The 16,272-nt window shown below is 40.5% G+C and overlaps 2 protein-coding genes across 2 annotated transcripts in view; both read left to right on the top strand.

Moving 5' to 3' along the window:
* Nucleotides 1-2,657: 2,657 nt before the first annotated feature.
* LOC132782087 (centrosomal protein 20) lies at nucleotides 2,658-6,606 on the top strand. The gene is made up of 5 exons (XM_060786757.2): nucleotides 2,658-2,761; nucleotides 3,967-4,164; nucleotides 5,386-5,470; nucleotides 5,894-6,006; nucleotides 6,416-6,606. The coding sequence occupies exons 1-5, from the start codon at nucleotides 2,734-2,736 to the stop codon at nucleotides 6,511-6,513; spliced, it is 522 nt and encodes a 173-aa protein (XP_060642740.2). The 5' UTR covers nucleotides 2,658-2,733; the 3' UTR covers nucleotides 6,514-6,606.
* Nucleotides 6,607-8,917: 2,311 nt separating this feature from the next.
* Nucleotides 8,918-16,272, top strand: part of LOC137095087 (myosin-11-like) — a 75,048-nt gene continuing 67,693 nt past the window's right edge. The window contains exon 1 of the mRNA XM_067461311.1: nucleotides 8,918-10,510. The gene's annotated coding sequence lies outside the window, so the exon portion shown is untranslated. The remainder of the gene's footprint in view (nucleotides 10,511-16,272) is intronic.

Here is a 16,272-nt window from a genome sequence, read left to right as displayed (position 1 = left end):
GGAGGCTTCTCTCATGTCACCGCATGAGGAGCTGGAGCTGACGGAGGGACCTCATCCGCGCTCTCTCTGGATTTGAACCTACGACCTGTATGAGAGTGGAAATCCCATATCGAAGAAATTACAAACTCTTTAACCTCCACAAGTTGAAAGCCAAAGATAAGATCATAGCAACTTCTGTGATAGGACTCCCAATGTGTTGACGATTTCATACTGTTCTTCTTTAGATCAGGCATGGGCAAACTTCGGCCTTCCAGGTGTTTTGGACTTCAACCCCCACAATTCCTAACCTGGCCTGTCGGGGCCAGACAAAAATGTTAATTCAAGAAACAGAACAATAACTCAGACCGGGCTGGAGAGCCTGAAGCTATTGCCGGGTCATTTGGCAAACACCAGCCATTCTTAATCCAGTCAACTAGACATTTTCTCATTGTTTCCCTGTTGCCCACCTCCCTTCTCATTGGCTGGGCGGCCAAAAGCTGGGTCAGGGCCCTCATTGGATCTCCTCCTGACTTGCTGACATCACAACCAATCATAACAAAACCAACTCGAGGGGACGGTATGGGAACATTTTGAATCTGAAGGCTATAAATATTGGGTTTTTCTGCCCAGTGGGTTATGTCGGCTTCTGGGCAGATTACTGCAGTCGTCATCCGTTCCAGTTGGAATGAAATAAACATCTTGGTGGCTTTCCTTCAACTTGATGAGACTTTATTTTGGGAAAAATTGGGGGAAAATCTTCTTTAGTGCTTGCTGTCTTGCCAGGTGTTCTGGATCCTCTTTTTGGGTCTGGCCAGTCTCTATCTAGGCACCCCCCCCCCCCCAAATTCATGTTTGACATCAACCCAACACTTGGAGCCATGAAACGCATTAGACCTCTTGTGGATTTATGGCAAAACCAGGGTTTTCTTAGGCAAGGAATCATCAGAGTTGGTTTGCAAAATTTGTGGGGTTTTTTTTTATCTGTTTGTTTGTTTTGTTCTGTTAGAAATGTAATACAATGTTCTGGTTGCAGATGACACGATAAATAAAAATCAGAGTTGGTTTTGCTCATTCCTTTCTCTGAAATACACTACCTTGTGTCCATTGGCAGCCTCCCCTCCAAGTATAGAGCAGGGCTGATCCTAGGTAGCCTCCAAGATAAGATGAAAATAAAGTTTGCAGGTGTTTAAATTGCCATTTGGATTATTTATAAGTGAGCCAGGATTGCAAGCAACTCAAAGCCAGGGGTTGCAAAAGTTGCTTTTGGGAGATTACAGCTCCATTAACCACTTCCCAGATTTTATTTTGGACTACAACTTCCAGAACCCCCCAGTTTGGAGTTTAATCAGAAGTCACACTCAGAAAAAAAGTAACTTCCCAGGCCTATATCAGCATTCACTACTTGAGTCGTTGTTGTTCATTCGTCTCCGACTCTTCGTGACCTCATGGACCAGCCCACGCCAGAGCTCCCTGTCAGCCATCATCACCCCCAGCTCCTCCAAGGTCAGTCCAGTCACTTCAAGGATGCCATCCATCCATCTTGCCCTTGGTCGGCCCCTCTTCCTTTTGCCTTCCACCTTCCCCAGCATAATTGTCTTCTCTAGGCTTTGCTGTCTCCTCATGATGTGGCCAAAGGACTTCAACTTTGTCTCTAGTGTCCTTCCCTCCAATGAGCAGTCGGGCTTTATTTCCTGGACGATGGACTGGTTGGATCTTCTCGCAGTCCAAGGCACTCTCAGAACTTTCCTCCAGCACCACAGCTCAAAAGCATCTCTCTTCCTTCGCTCAGCCTTCCCTAAGGTCCAGCTCTCCCATCCGTAGGTGACTACAGGGAAGACCATGGCTTTGACTAGGCGGATCTTTGTTGCCAGTCTGATGTCTCTACTCTTTACTATTTTATTGAGATTGGACATTGCTCTCCTCCCAAGAAGTAAGCGTCTTCTGATTTCCTGGCCACAGTCTGCATCTGCAGTCATCTTTGCGCCTAGAAATACAAAGTCTGTCACGGCCTCCACGTTTTCTCCCTCTATTTCCCAGTTGTCAATCATTCTTGTTGCCATAATCTTGGTTTTTTTGATGTTTAGCTGCAACCCAGCTTTTGCGCTTTCTTCTTTCACCTTGATTAGAAGGCTCCTCAGCTCCTCCTCGCTTTCGGCCATCAGAGTGGTGTCATCTGCATATCTGAGGTTGTTGATGTTTCTTCCAGCAATGTTCACCCCAGCTTTACATTCATCAAGGCCCGCACATCCTCGCATGATGTGTTCTGCATACAAGTTAAAGAGGTTGGGTGAGAGTATGCAGCCTTGCCGTACACCTTTCCCAATCTCGAACCAGTCTGTTGTTCCGTGGTCAGTTCTGACTGTTGCTCCTTGGTCCTTGTACAGATTCCTCAGGAGAGAGACAAAGTGGCTTGGGATGCCCATCCCACCAAGAACTTGCCACAATTTATTATGATCCACACAGTCAAAGGCTTTAGAATAGTCAATGAAGCAGAAATACTTGAGTCACCAGCATTCTATTAAGGACTGCGGAAAAGAAAGGGTTAACAGTTTGTAGAGCCCTGATTGGCTGAAAGATTACCCAATGGAGAGCAGAAGGCGGAGACACTCCTGCGAGAGGAGTTTTTCAAAAGCCTTTCTCTCCTATTGCGCGTGCGCACTTTCGCCCACTGAGGTTGCCGAGCAGCAGGATTGTTTATATCCGGGCATTTTCCACGCTCCTCGCCTCCTTCCGCCTTCTCTTGCCTCTCCCAAGATGGCCACCATAACAGAACTCAAAGCAGGTACATTGCTTTGTTGAATGTCTATATTGCCTCGTAGAATGTCTGTCTGCTACACCAGCTATTCAAACCTTTTAAATACTAATGTTGTTACTTATTTGCCCTTGGATTTTGAGGCTTAAATTAATGCAATTAATTTTAATTAATATAATTTCTGGGGTTTTTTCTCCTCCAGGAACACTACAAAGCTGAGAAATTTGGGGGGGGGGGGATAATATATTCAATATTTTGGCTCTTTCTGACCTTCCTTCATTTCTCTCTTTCTAGCCTTCCTTCCTCTCTTTCTATCCTTTCCTTCTTTCCTCTCTCAAACCTTTCTTCATTTCCTCTCTTTCTATCTTTTCTTTCTTCTTTCTATCCTTCCTCCCTCTCTTCTTTCCTTCCTTTTTCTATCCTTCCTCTCTTTCTAGCTTTCCCTCCTCTCTTTCTCTCCCTATGTTCTTTCCTCTTTCTAACCGTTCTTCATTCCTTTCTATCCATTCTTTCTTCTTTCTATCCTTCCTTGTATCCTTCTTTCCTTCCTCTCTTTCTATCCTTCCTTCCTTCCTTTCTAGCCTTCCCTCTTCTCTTTCTGTATTTTTTCTTTCCCTTTTCTAACCTTTCTTCATTCCTCCCTTTCTATCTCTTGTTTCCTCTTTTTATCCTTCCTTCTTTGGTTCTGTCCTTCCTCTCTTTCTATCCTTTCTCTCTATTCTTCCTCTCTAGCCTTCTTCTCTTTCTATCCCTTTCTTCTTTCCTCTTTCCAACCTTTCTTCATTCCTCTCTTTATATACCTTCTTTCCTCTTTCTATCCTTCCTCTCTTTCTAGTCTTCCTTCCTCTCTTTCTAGGTTTCTTCCTCTCTTTCTATCCCTTCTTTCTTCTTTCTATTCGTCCTCTCTTTCCAGCCTTCCTTCGTTCCTGTTCTTCTAAAGGACAGGCCTGGCTCTGGAGCCAAACCACCAAAACCCACAAAGCTCACTTATTGCTTATTTATTGATATAATTGGGGAGGACCCCAGGATTCTGGGAGACACAGTCTTGCTGCTCTCTCACTCTTTTCCTTCCTTCCTTCCTTCCTTCCTATTCATAATTCATAAGGTCCTGTTTTGTGAGAGGACAGGACCTCCAAACTTGGCACCCCATTGTTTTGAGATGATAAATGTGATGAATCTGTGTGATGATGGTGATGTTGCCTGTGGATGATGGGGTCTCTGTGGCATTTCTGCAGCTCTAAAGGATGCGCTGGAGAAGCGGGGGGCCCTGGGTGCGGTCAAGGCCAGACTGCGGGCTGAAGTCTTCTCTGCACTGGACGACCAGACCCTGGACCGGCCCACTTTGACCCGGGAGAACCTCCTCATCAACGAACTCATCCGCGAATACCTGGAATTCAACCAGTACAGATATGCCGCCTCTGTCCTCATTGCTGGTGAGCATTCCCTCTCTCTCCAGAGGGTCTTCTTATTACATCATGTAACATAGTTTTTGTTCCTGGGTTATGTTGTTGTTCATTCGTTCAGTCGTTTCCGACTCTTCATGACTTCATGGACCAGTCCACGCCAGAGCTCCCTGTCACCAACCCCAGCTCCTTCAAGGTCAGTACAGTCACTTCAATCCAGGGATATAAATGTCATTATTTCCTAATTGGTTTTATCATAAAAACATGGGAAACGTTTATTGAACTGCAAACACTTTGCCTTTGTGGGAGGGACATCTTGCAGCAGCATATTTTGCAATAGTTTTTCAGTGAATATCTAAACCAATTCAACCTAGTTTGTGGCAGCCACAAAAACGACATTTCTGGAGTATAACAACTACATTCAAATACGGTCTGCACAATTAAATTTTCAAACCAGGAACAGGATTTTTTTGGTCAAATTTTGTAACATAGTATTATTGTTATAAATAATAACAATATAATAATAATAATAACAACAACAGAATCTAGTCCAACTTCCTTCTGCCATGCTGGAAAAGAACCATCAAAGTTCAAAGGGTGCCATATTATAATAATAATAATTATTATTAACAATAATTCACAGGGTGCCATATTAATATTAATAACAACAACAGCGCACTGGATACCGTATTATTAATAATTATGAATTACACACAGGGTTTTATATATTTGGTGGGGTTATTAATACTTAGCTCACAGGGTGCCATATCATTATTATTATTATTATTGCACAGGGTGCCATATTATTGTTATTATTGTTATTATTCTTAACTCATAGGGTGCCTTATTATTATTAACTCACAGGGTGCCATATTATTGACAATAATAACTCACAGGGTGTGTGCCATTGTAATAATAATAATAATAATAATAATAATAATAATAATAATAATTGTAGCCTGCTTTTTCCCTGCCTCAGAGCAGCTAACATTTAAAGCCATAACAACATGGAAACTAAAACCTAGCACATATAAATATAATGGAAATATTGTTTAAAATACATAGTTAAAATGAAGTAACAAATCCAAATGGTTTCTTGTTAGTTGAGGGGTGCATCTTCTACACTGTCGAATCAATGCATTTTGCGGTATTTTATGGTGTTGTGTTTCAGGTGTGCCCTGTCTTGAGCTGTGAGCAGAGGCAGGTAAGAAATACATTATTATTATTAAATATGAACATTTTCCCTTTCAGAATCTGGTCAACCAGAGGTTCCCTTGGACCGAGAGTTTCTAGTGAAAGAACTCAATATTGTTGAAGATCCCAGCAGCCGAGCAGTGTGAGGATTGGCAGTTTCTCATTAAATCCTATGGGTTTTTAATGTCTAATTAAATGCAAGCAAGAAGCTCCTAAATAATGTCTGCCCAGGGAATTGGAAATGATCTTTGCCTTTTGAGACTTAGAAAGCAAATGCCTCTTCATCCATAGACTAAAATTTGGGGAAAGTGCTGGGCTTCCAGTAGCTAGAGCTTGATGATGATGATGATGATGATTTACCCCTTTCCTCTCTTAAATGAGACTCTAAACAGTCTACCAACAGAAAGACCTGTAAAGTCAATGCCTCTTCATCCATAGGCCTAAGTTTGGGGAAATTACTGGAACTCTAGTAGCTGGAACTGAAATAATAATAATAATAATAATAATAATAATAATAATAATAATAATAATACGTTCTTTCTGTGGTCTTTTCTCTTTCTTCCAGGCCACTGTTATATGGAATTATCACCCGGCTGTTACAGAGTAATGAAGAAAAGGATACCTTTCCAAAAGCATCGACTTCACAGTTTTCAAAGTGGAACCTTAGCAAACCAATGGGTAATGTTTTGTCATATGTATCTAAAGAGAGAGCCTTTAATTGGGAAGAAAATAAGAAATTGTTGAAATAATATCAGAATTCGTTGCCTGCAGGGAGTTGGATACTCTATAATAATAATAATAGCAGCTCACTCTTTTCCACTGCCTGCAGGGAGTAGGAAACTCTATAACAATAATATATTTTATTTGTTACCTACCTTCCCTATATTTCCCTGTACACTTATGGTTTCTCTTGATGTCCAAACAAATATAGTGTGTGTATGTGTGTGTGTGTGTTTGTGTATATATGATATTCTTAGCCACTTTGAGTCTCACTTGAAAAAGAAAAAAGTGGGATATAAATACATATCTACATATATGCTGTACATATGAATGAATCCACCCCAATGGCGTTTTACTTTCTTTTCAGGGTCCGTTTTGGGGGCAGAGCATCCTGGGGCCGGACTGAGGGTCAGGGATCCCTTGCCTAAAGATCTAAAGAGAGGAAACCAACAGGAGCAGCTATGACCTAAATAAGGTTTCTGTGGCCATCCAGTTTGGAGAAAGGAGGGGTCAGGGCCATTTTAAGACCTTGCATTAAATAAAAATGAAAACACCAAACCGCTTTTTGGTGAGGCTGACTTGTCGGGACCTCTCCCTTTTCTTATCAATAGTAATAATACATCACACAGTCCTAAGCACTTGGGAAGTGTTTGACTTGTGATTTTGTGGTATGAAATCCAGCATGTACATTTCATTTGCTGTGTCAGTATAATAATAATAATAATAATAATAATAATAATAATAATGTTTATTATTGTTGTATATTATATTACTGCTACTTTATTGTTTTTATATATTATTGTTATATTATATATTACCATATTATTATGTGATTTTCTATAAAGTAAAGGTTTCCCCTGACATTAAGTCTAGTTGTGTCTAACTCTGGGACATGGTGCTCATCTTTATTTCTAAGCCATAGAGTCAGTGTTGTCCATAGACACCTCCAAGGTCATGTGGCCAGCATCATCATGGAGCACCGTTATCTTCATGACAAGGCGGTACCTATTGATCTTCTCACATTTGCATGTTTTCAAACTGCTAGGTTGGCAGATGCTGGGCCTAACAGTAGGAACTCACCCTGCTCCCTGGATTTGAACTGCCAACCTTTTGGTCAGGATGTTCAGCTGCTCAGTGGTTTAACTCGTTGTGCCACTGGGGGCCCATGATTTTATCTATCATTTTTATTGGCGTTATTTATACCCCACTTTCTCTTCCCACAAAGGAGACTAAAAGTGGCTTACAATAAAATTTATTTATTTATTTATTTACTTTGCTTATATACCGCTGTTCTCAGCCCGGGGGAGACTCACAGCGCTGTGAGCATTTCATTACAATAGAAAATCCAAAAACATGCATAGAATTAAATATATGAATTGCAGATTAACAATTAAAATCCTGAAAACTCACACCACCCCTCCCTTTGATTTTATTAATATTCATTATTTAATTCTATTTGAATGTTCTTATTTTTTAGATTTTACATTTGATTTCATTGGGTTTTACCATTTGGGTATCTTATAGGGAGCGAAAGCAGGGTATAAATGGCAATAATACTAATAATAACAACAATAATAATGTTTATTTCTTACCTGCCTCTCCTCGAAGTGGGTCACAACATAGCTAAACACACATCATCATAAATATTGTATAACATACACAGATTAAAACATACTTCCACAAAATACATATAATAAAATTAACATATATTAAAACATAGTGCAACAAGGCACAAGTTTAATATTTGTGATTTAAAATGATGCTTTGGCTCCTTGGGTGGCTCCTTGGGGTATCTTCCAATTGAAGGATTCAATTGTTTTATTTTGTTGTTGTTGTTACAGTGGCTGGGTGAACATCTGTCAGGAGGGATCAGATGTGTTTTCCTTTATGTCAGAAAGTTGTTGGACTGGGTGGCCTTTGGAATTGCTCCTATTATTATTATTATTATTAATATTATCATCATTATCATAATCATTAAGTTGGAAGAGCTTAGAGGGTGTCCGCCTGGCTGGCAGAAGAGGGTTGGTTTGGATGGCCTTTGAGGTTGCTGCTATTACTATTATTGTTGTTGTTATTATTATTATTACAGAGGCTAGCTGGCCATCTGATGGGAGGGATTGAATGTCAGAAGGTTGTTGGACTGGATGGACTTTGGAATTGCTCCCAGTATTATTATTATTATTATTATTATTATTATTATTATTATCATCATTATCATTATTAATATTATCATTAAGCTGAGATTGAATGGCCATCTGTTGAAAAGGCTTAGAGGGTGTCCTCCTGTCTGGCAGAAGAGAGTTGGTTTGGATGGCCTTTGGGGTTGCTCCTATTATTGTTATTACAGAGGCTGGCTGGCCATCTGTCGGGGGAAATTGGATGGTGCCCTCCTGCCTGTCAGAAACAGGTTAGACTGGATGGCCTTTGGAGTTGCTATTATTATTCTTAAGGAGGCTGGGTGGCCATCCGTCGCGAGGGCTTTAAGGGTGCCCTCCTTCCTGGCAGAAGCGGGTTGGACTGGATGGCCTTCGGGTGCCCCTTGCAACTCTTGCATTCTGTGATCTTATCACTCAGTCGAGCAGTGGGTCATCCAAACAGCTTAGCCCTTGAGGAAAGAACGACTTTGTGGCTTGCCTTTGGCTTTTCTATTGAATGAAATAGGACTGTTCTGTTCTGTTCCTGGAAAGGGAGAAGCTTCAAACCTGAAACCTCCAACCTTCACAGATTCATCAATTTTTGCAGGAAGCCATGCAAGACCTTTGCAAGACCTGAGCAGCAGCATTTGCAACAATGCTGCAGCTTTAAGAAAGGAAAGTTGGGTCTAATAATAATAATAATAATAATAATAATAATAATATGATGATGATGATGATGATGATGATGATGAAACCTCAGTCCAAGCATGCATTAATCAGCCTTCACAATAATAACGATAACAATAATGCATCTATTAACCATCCCTCACTAATAAGAATAAGTAAATGCTATTCCTTGCATGCCTTGATCTGCTGATTGTGGGCTAAGAGGGGAGGGCATTGCTAAGCCTTTGCCAGAGCTGCCTGCTTGTCTCTGGCCTCATAAATCACCCTTCGCCTCTCCTTGTGCTTTTCTCCTCTCTGGGTTTATTATGTGAACGAAGGAACGAAGGAGGAAGACTTTCCACTCCTTTTTAAGACACTGGCGGATGGATGGATGGAGTGTTTATGGAGGGAGAGCTTCCAGGGGATGCCACAGAGATCATTGGGGAAGTTGGAGGAGCAATTTTGCAGCAACGCCTGGTGCAAACATCTGGAGGAAACAGGGTCCCAGAGCCCTTCCTTTACACTCTGCACATGCCCTGGGGACCCCCTTCCCAGGGAACCCTCCTTCTCCATATTTGGCCTTTTTTTCCATTTCTGTGGGATGGACCTTTTCAGTGCATCCGGAATGCAGTAGGGAATTCCTGGAGGATCCTCCTTCCCTTTTTTGGGAGGTAAAATATTATAGGGTCTAATGTGTTGTTGAAGGCTTTCATGACCTGAATCTCTGGGTTGCTGAGAGTTTTCCGGGCAGTATGACCATGTTCCAGAAGCATTCTCTCCTGATGTTTTTTCCCCATACCTATGGCAGGCATCCTCAGAGGTTGTGAGGTCTGTTGGAAACTTGGCAAGTGAGGTTTATATATCTGTGGAATGGAGAAAATGCTTCTGGAACATGGCCATACAGCCTGGAAAACTCACAGCAACCCTATTATAGGGTCTCTTTGGAAGTTTTGGGGGCAACTCAGTGGGGACCCAGTTCTAGTCCTTCCTTCCTACAAATCGCTGCAAAACAAAAAGAAAACCCTTTTCCAACTTGGCCTTCCCTCCCTCCTTTGCAGTGATCCTTTTCCCATTTAAGGCCAAAGGGAGGCATATATATATATATATACACACACACACAAATTATGGACAGGGCTTTTTTCTCAGGCTGCCTTTCCCTCGGGGCTCAAATGTTGCATAAATAAGGCCTAAATAGGGATAAATGGAGAGACCTTTGCAAACTTTTAATTAGGGATTTCTGGCCATGGAGAGATAAGGCTCCTTTTGGGCCATACATCTGCAAATCCCCCTTTTTAAAATGCATGAGAAAGCAGGAAAGAGATAGCAAAGTGATGCATCCTGTTTAAAGACAACACTACCCCCCCCCCACCACCACCACCACCACAAAAAAAAAATTATAAACAGCAAAACAGAAGGAAGGTTTTCCCAAGCATCCCATAAAGTTTGGTCCTAAAAGGAAAGTTTAAAAGAGCGAAAAGGAATGGTTCTAAATGTGAATCATTTCTCTTTAGGGTTGATTCAATCCTTAGGGGTGGTCCTTATGGGTCCCTCCCCATCACTGGGCTCTATATAGGGAAGAGGCGAAGCCCTAAAAGCCCTTGTCGCTTGTGGTGCTGCTTCCGGACTCCTTCCTGGACCTTTTCTCCTTTTTCTGGCCCCAAGTAAGTATATGGGAAACCTGGGTGCTGAGTGCGAGGGAGTCCCACTTCACCCCATTGGGTTATTATTGGGGTCTCCTTGCAGAAGCAACAAGTTGCAGCCTTTAGGCTCAGCAATGCTGGCTTGTAGGTTTCCATGACAGCAAGGGCTTTTAAAGCACAATTTTAAAATATTTTAAGTGCAATTGGTCTTTTAATGGTCAATAAACAACAAATGCAATTGCTCCTTCAATGGTCAATAAATGATCATTGCAATGGATCCTTTAGTGATGGATAAACGAACATTGCAATTGATCCTTTAGTGGTCAATAAAAACCATAGCAAGTGGTCCTTCAATGGTCAATAAACAATGATTGCAATTGATCCTTGCATTGCAATTGATCCTTTAAACAACCATTGCAATTGATGCTTGCATTGCAATTGATCCTTTAATGATCAGTAAGCAACCATTGCAGTTGATCGTTTAATCATCAATAAGTAACCGTTTCAGTTGATCCTTTAATGGTCAGTAAGCATCCATTTCAATTAATCTTTTATTGATCAATAAACAGCCATTGCAATTGATCCTTTAATGGTCAATAAGCAACCACTGCAGTTGATCGTTTAATCATCAATAAGTAACCATTTCAGTTGATCCTTTAATGATCAATAAACATCCATTTCAATTGATCTTTTAATGATCAATAAACAGCCATTGTAATTGATCCTTTAATGGTAAACAAACAACCATTGCAATCAATCCTTTCATTGCAATCAATCCTTTCATTGCAATCAATCCTTTAATGGTCAATAAACAACCATTGCTATCGATCTTTTAGTGGTCAATAAACAATCATTGCAATTTATCCTTTAGTGGTCAATAAACCACAATTGTAATCAGTCCTTTCATTACAATTGATCTTTTAATGGTCAATAAACAGCCATAGCAATCAATCCTCCAATGGTCAATAAACAGTAATTGCAACTGATCCTTACATTGCAATTGGTCTTTTAACAATCAATAAACAATCATTGCAATTGATTGTTGCAATGTAACGGACTCCTTAATGGTCAATAAGCAGCAGCGCCAAAGCGTCTCAGGTGTGTCTTATTGTGCTATCTCTTCAAGTTGACTAGTTTCTTGGCGGGGTTTGTCTAAGGCTGAGAGAATGTGACTTTCCCAATGGGTTTCCATAACTAGGAATAGGTTTTGAACCCAGGAGTCTTGGCCCAGCATTCAAATCACTATACCCATGCTGTTTTCTTTATTTATAAATTAAAACGCAAAATATTGCAAAGTTGTATTGTGACTAAATTGTGACTTCAAGAAGCTGGAATTTTGCTTAAAAATGAATAAATATGCAAAAATCTTAAGAATAGTATTATTTCATACAAATAATAATATACTTCTTCAAAATAATATGCTGGAATATTAGGAATAAATATGCTATAATATTAAGGGGAAGACTTACCTGGGGGCATTTTTTCACCTTTGCAAATGTATTCAATGATTTGCAGATGAGCTGCCAATTTTGAGCATGAATCTCCAATCTTTATAGACAATTAGTTAATAGACAATATCTCCAAAACTGCCTTCATCAACTCGAATTGCTGCTAGAAAGTTTCCCTTATTGCAGTCGTTCCTCTAAAGCCATCTGGCGGAAAGGCAAACCTCTCCAAATAAAGAGTTGGACTCTTATTCTGAATTTATTTAATTCTATTAGATTGAAGCAAAGAGGCAGCAGATGGCAGCAGAGAAATTGTGCAATTTGCGGTCAATGGATTCTAGTGGATGATGGGAACTCCAGAGATCTTCTCCTCTGGGCTTTTTGTCCTTTATGAAACTTGGGTTTTGCATTGGCATAGAGTTTAGTGGAGTGCTATCCTGCTAATTCATGATCAGTTCATATCTGGAACAACTTCCCAAAATGCCTTCCTTTTTTGCAAGCTTTTTTCTTCCTTTAATGGTCAATAAACAATGATTGCAACTGATCCTTGCATTGAAATCGATCCTTTAATGACCAATAAACAGACATTGCAATTGGTCCTTTAATGGTCGATAAGCAACCATTGCAGTTGACCGTTTAATGGTCAATAAGCAACCATTGCAATTGATCCTTTAATGACCAAAAAACAGCCATTGTAATTGATCCTTTCATAGTCAATAAACAATTATTGTAATAGATCCTTGCATTGAAATCGATCCTTTAATGGCCAATAAACAACCACTGCAATTGGCCCTTTAATGGTCAATTAAGCAACCACTGCAATTGATCCTTTAATGGTCGATAAGCAACCATTGTAGTTGATCGTTTAATGGTCAATAAACAACCATTGCAATTGATCCTTTAATGACAAAAAACAGCCATTGTAATTGATCCTTTAATGGTCAATAAACAATTATTGTAATTGATCCTTGCATTGAAATCGATCCTTTAATGGCCAATAAACAACTATTGCAATTGGCCCTTTAATGGTCAATTAAGCAACCATTGCAATTGATCCTTTAATGGTTGATAAGCAACCATTGCAGTTGATCATTTAATGGCCAATAAGCAACCATTGCAATTGATCCTTTATTGGCCAATAAACAGCCATTGTAATTGATCCTTTAATGGTCAATTGGCAACCATTTCAGTTGATCCTTTAATGGTCAACAAAAAAACGTTGCAATTGGTCCTTTAATGGTCAATAAACAATTATTGCAAATGATCTTTGCATTGCAATCGATCCTTTAATTGTCAATAAACAACCACTGCAATCAGCCCTTCAATGGTCAATAAACTACCATTGCAATTGATCCATTAATCATCGATAAGCAGCCATTTCAGTTGATCCTTTAATAGTCAATAAACAACAAAATGATGCTCACAAAACTATGAAAAAAGTGATGCATCTTTTTTTTAATACACCATTTTTGATACACTGTTTAAGTATCACTTGCATCATTTCAATATTATTTTCTCACCTTAATGGCTATTTATGCATAATGTTCTGCATGGCAATAAATGGGGACTTTTTAGGGTGAGCATCATTTGGCTGCTTTGATGCATCTACACTGTAGGATTTAATGCAGTTTGGTACCACTTTGGCCGCAATGGCACCATGCAATGGGATCCTGGGAGACGTAGTTTCCCAAGGCCTCCAGCCTTCTCTGCCCAAGAAGGAAAACTCTCCATTGCGTTGAGCTGCAGCAGCCAAAGTGGTACCAAACGCCATTAAATCCTACAGTGTGGATGCCTCCTGAATACCCAATCAAACTACAGCTCCCAGGACTCCATAGCATTGATCGAAGAGGTGTTAAACTGCATTAACTTCCCAATGCAGATGCATGCAGAGCCATAAACAGCCTCTGCTACTCCAAAGCAAAGAAGCTGTGCTTTATTCCCTAAAAGGTCTTTGTTTTGAAGTGCTTATCGCTGGAGTTTTCCCTTTTCTTCCTTTTTGGCCGGTCGGAGAGTAAGGAGGCGAACATGGCCATATATGGCAGCCTTTGGGGCTCCTCCGTGCAAACAGCAAAGGTCTGCAAAGGACATTGAGCAAAGCTTAAAAGAAGGTCAAAAGGGGCCTCTTTCTTCCCCTAAATCTGCAGCTCTGGCTCTTTGTATCCCAGGAAAATATACCTAATTGGAAAAATTAAAAAGGATAATAAAGTCTTGGTTCGGTTAACATCAGAAGGCTTTCATAGTTAAAGAGCCTGGGCATTGGAACGAATTGCTTTTGCAATTAAATGGCATGGGGAACAACACAAATAACCCACTCCGGGTTTTAGTCCGAACTTTAAAGGAGGTTCCCAAGATGATAGAAGTTCCCAAACAGATTTTCAGGTTTGGTGAACTTCTCCTGAATCCAGCATGGAATCCTTTACTCAACTTTGTGGGTTTACTTGTGCTAAGGGCTGTCACACAAGTGGAAGGGGGCTCTCGTGCAAGGCGTGAAAGGCCCTATTGTCTTGCACACTGTAGCTGCGACATTCAGTCTTTAAAGGAGTTCTCCAAGGTGATGGAAAATCCCAAAATGAATCCATGGCTTAGGGTAGCTTCTCTGAAATTTGGACCCAAAGCCAGCAAGGAGTCCTCGTTCAATATTATGGGCACACTTGTGCGAAGTGTGCGAGGGTCCATTCCTTTGCACACTGCAGCTGCTGATATCCAAAATGTAAAGCAGCTTTCCATGGTGTTTATAACTAGCTTCCATAAGTTTGGACCAGAATCCAGAACTGATTCCTTCCTCAGTTTTAGGAGCACATTTGTGCAACCTCGTACAAAGAGTACAAGGCCCTGTTTCCTTGCACACTGCCACCCAAAGTTTGAAGTATCTTTCCATAGTGTTTATAGCCTTGGATAACTGCTCTGAAGTTTGGAGTAGAATGGATTCCTTACTCAATATCACAGGAAGGTTTATGCAAGGACTGTTAAGTCCTTGTGCGAAGATTGTGATGCCTCGTTTCCTTGCACGCTGCAGCTGCCAAAATATAGGAACATGGTGTTTATAGCTTTGGATAGCTTCTCTGAAGTCTGGATAAAAAAAAAACCAGCATGGGTTCCTAATTCAATATTATTTGCACACTTGTGCGAAGTGTACGAGGCCCTGTTTCCTTCCACATTGCCGCTGCCGACATCCGATTGATAAGGAAGCAGCGGGAGATTAGCCTCAGTCATCAATCTCCTGCCAAGTCTATGGAGCCAGCCTTCCCATTTTGCACCCTGAAACAAAGTGGGGCTGTCAACAACCCCTTTGTGCCTTTTATTTGCACTTTATCACCCACAAGTGTGATATCACAAGATGGTTTGTGTCAGGCCTGGATTTGCACACCTTCTAATGAGCCCAGTTTGGCAGCAACAAGCCACACAAATTACCTGCCTTCCCATTTTCCCCATTAGATTCTGATGATAGGACATAGAGATGATGATAATGATACTAGATTAATCAATAAATAAAAATTCGGATGAAAGGCCACGTAGACATACTCTTGCTCCAGCAAAGATGACAGGAAGGTGCTGATCAATTGAGCACAGCTGTGATTAGAGATCATGCATCAATCGGTTTGACACAACTATTAACATATTTTGTATATTGATACATCTGGCACCACTATTAGATTTTATGTATTGATCAACGTGGCACAGCTGTTATTAACTTCCAGGAATTTATCAATTTGGCACAGCGATTAATAGCTTTGTGTTGATAAGAATAGCACAGCCATGATTAGGGTTCTTGTCTTGATCAATTTGGCACAGCAATCATTAGAACTCACATATTGATAAGTCTGGCACAGCTATTATGGTACATGTATTGATCAATCTGACTCATGTATTGATTAATTTGTCACTGCCATGATTCACTTTCAGGTCCTGATCAATCTGCCACAGTTGTGATAAGACCCCATGTATTGATAAACCTAGCATAGCTATTAGATCTCATGTATTGAGCAATTTGGCACAGTGATGATTAGCTTCCAGCTATTGATCAGTCTGGCACGACTGTTCTGAGATCTCATGCATTGATCAGTCTGGCACAGCTGTTAGATCTCACATATTGATCAATTTGGCACAGTCATGAGCTTTCACATATTGATAAGTCTGGCAGAGCTGACAGATTTCATGTATTGATAAATTTAACAAGCTGTGATTAGATTTCATATATTGATAAACTGACACAGCAGTTATTGGCTTCCAGGTATCAATCAATTTGGCCCAGCTGTGATTAGATTTCATGTATTGATAAACTGACACAGCAGTTATTGGCTTCCAAGTACCAATCAATTTGGCCCAGCCCTGATTAGA

The sequence above is a fragment of the Anolis sagrei genome, chromosome Y, assembly GCF_037176765.1.
Source record: "Anolis sagrei isolate rAnoSag1 chromosome Y, rAnoSag1.mat, whole genome shotgun sequence".
NCBI classification, from domain to species: Eukaryota; Metazoa; Chordata; class Lepidosauria; order Squamata; family Dactyloidae; genus Anolis; species Anolis sagrei.
This window is presented reverse-complemented; position numbering and strand designations above follow the sequence as displayed.

What these genes read in the sequence shown, in the direction of transcription:
- LOC132782087 (XM_060786757.2), top strand. Translation starts at nt 2,734, where the DNA reads ATGGCCACCATAACAGAACTCAAAGCAG. An exon ending in GATCCCAGCAGCCGAGCAGT is followed by an intron (nt 5,471 to 5,893) that starts GTGAGGATTGGC and finishes TCTTTCTTCCAG; the next exon opens with GCCACTGTTATATGGAATTA. An exon ending in GAACCTTAGCAAACCAATGG is followed by an intron (nt 6,007 to 6,415) that starts GTAATGTTTTGT and finishes CTTTCTTTTCAG; the next exon opens with GGTCCGTTTTGGGGGCAGAG.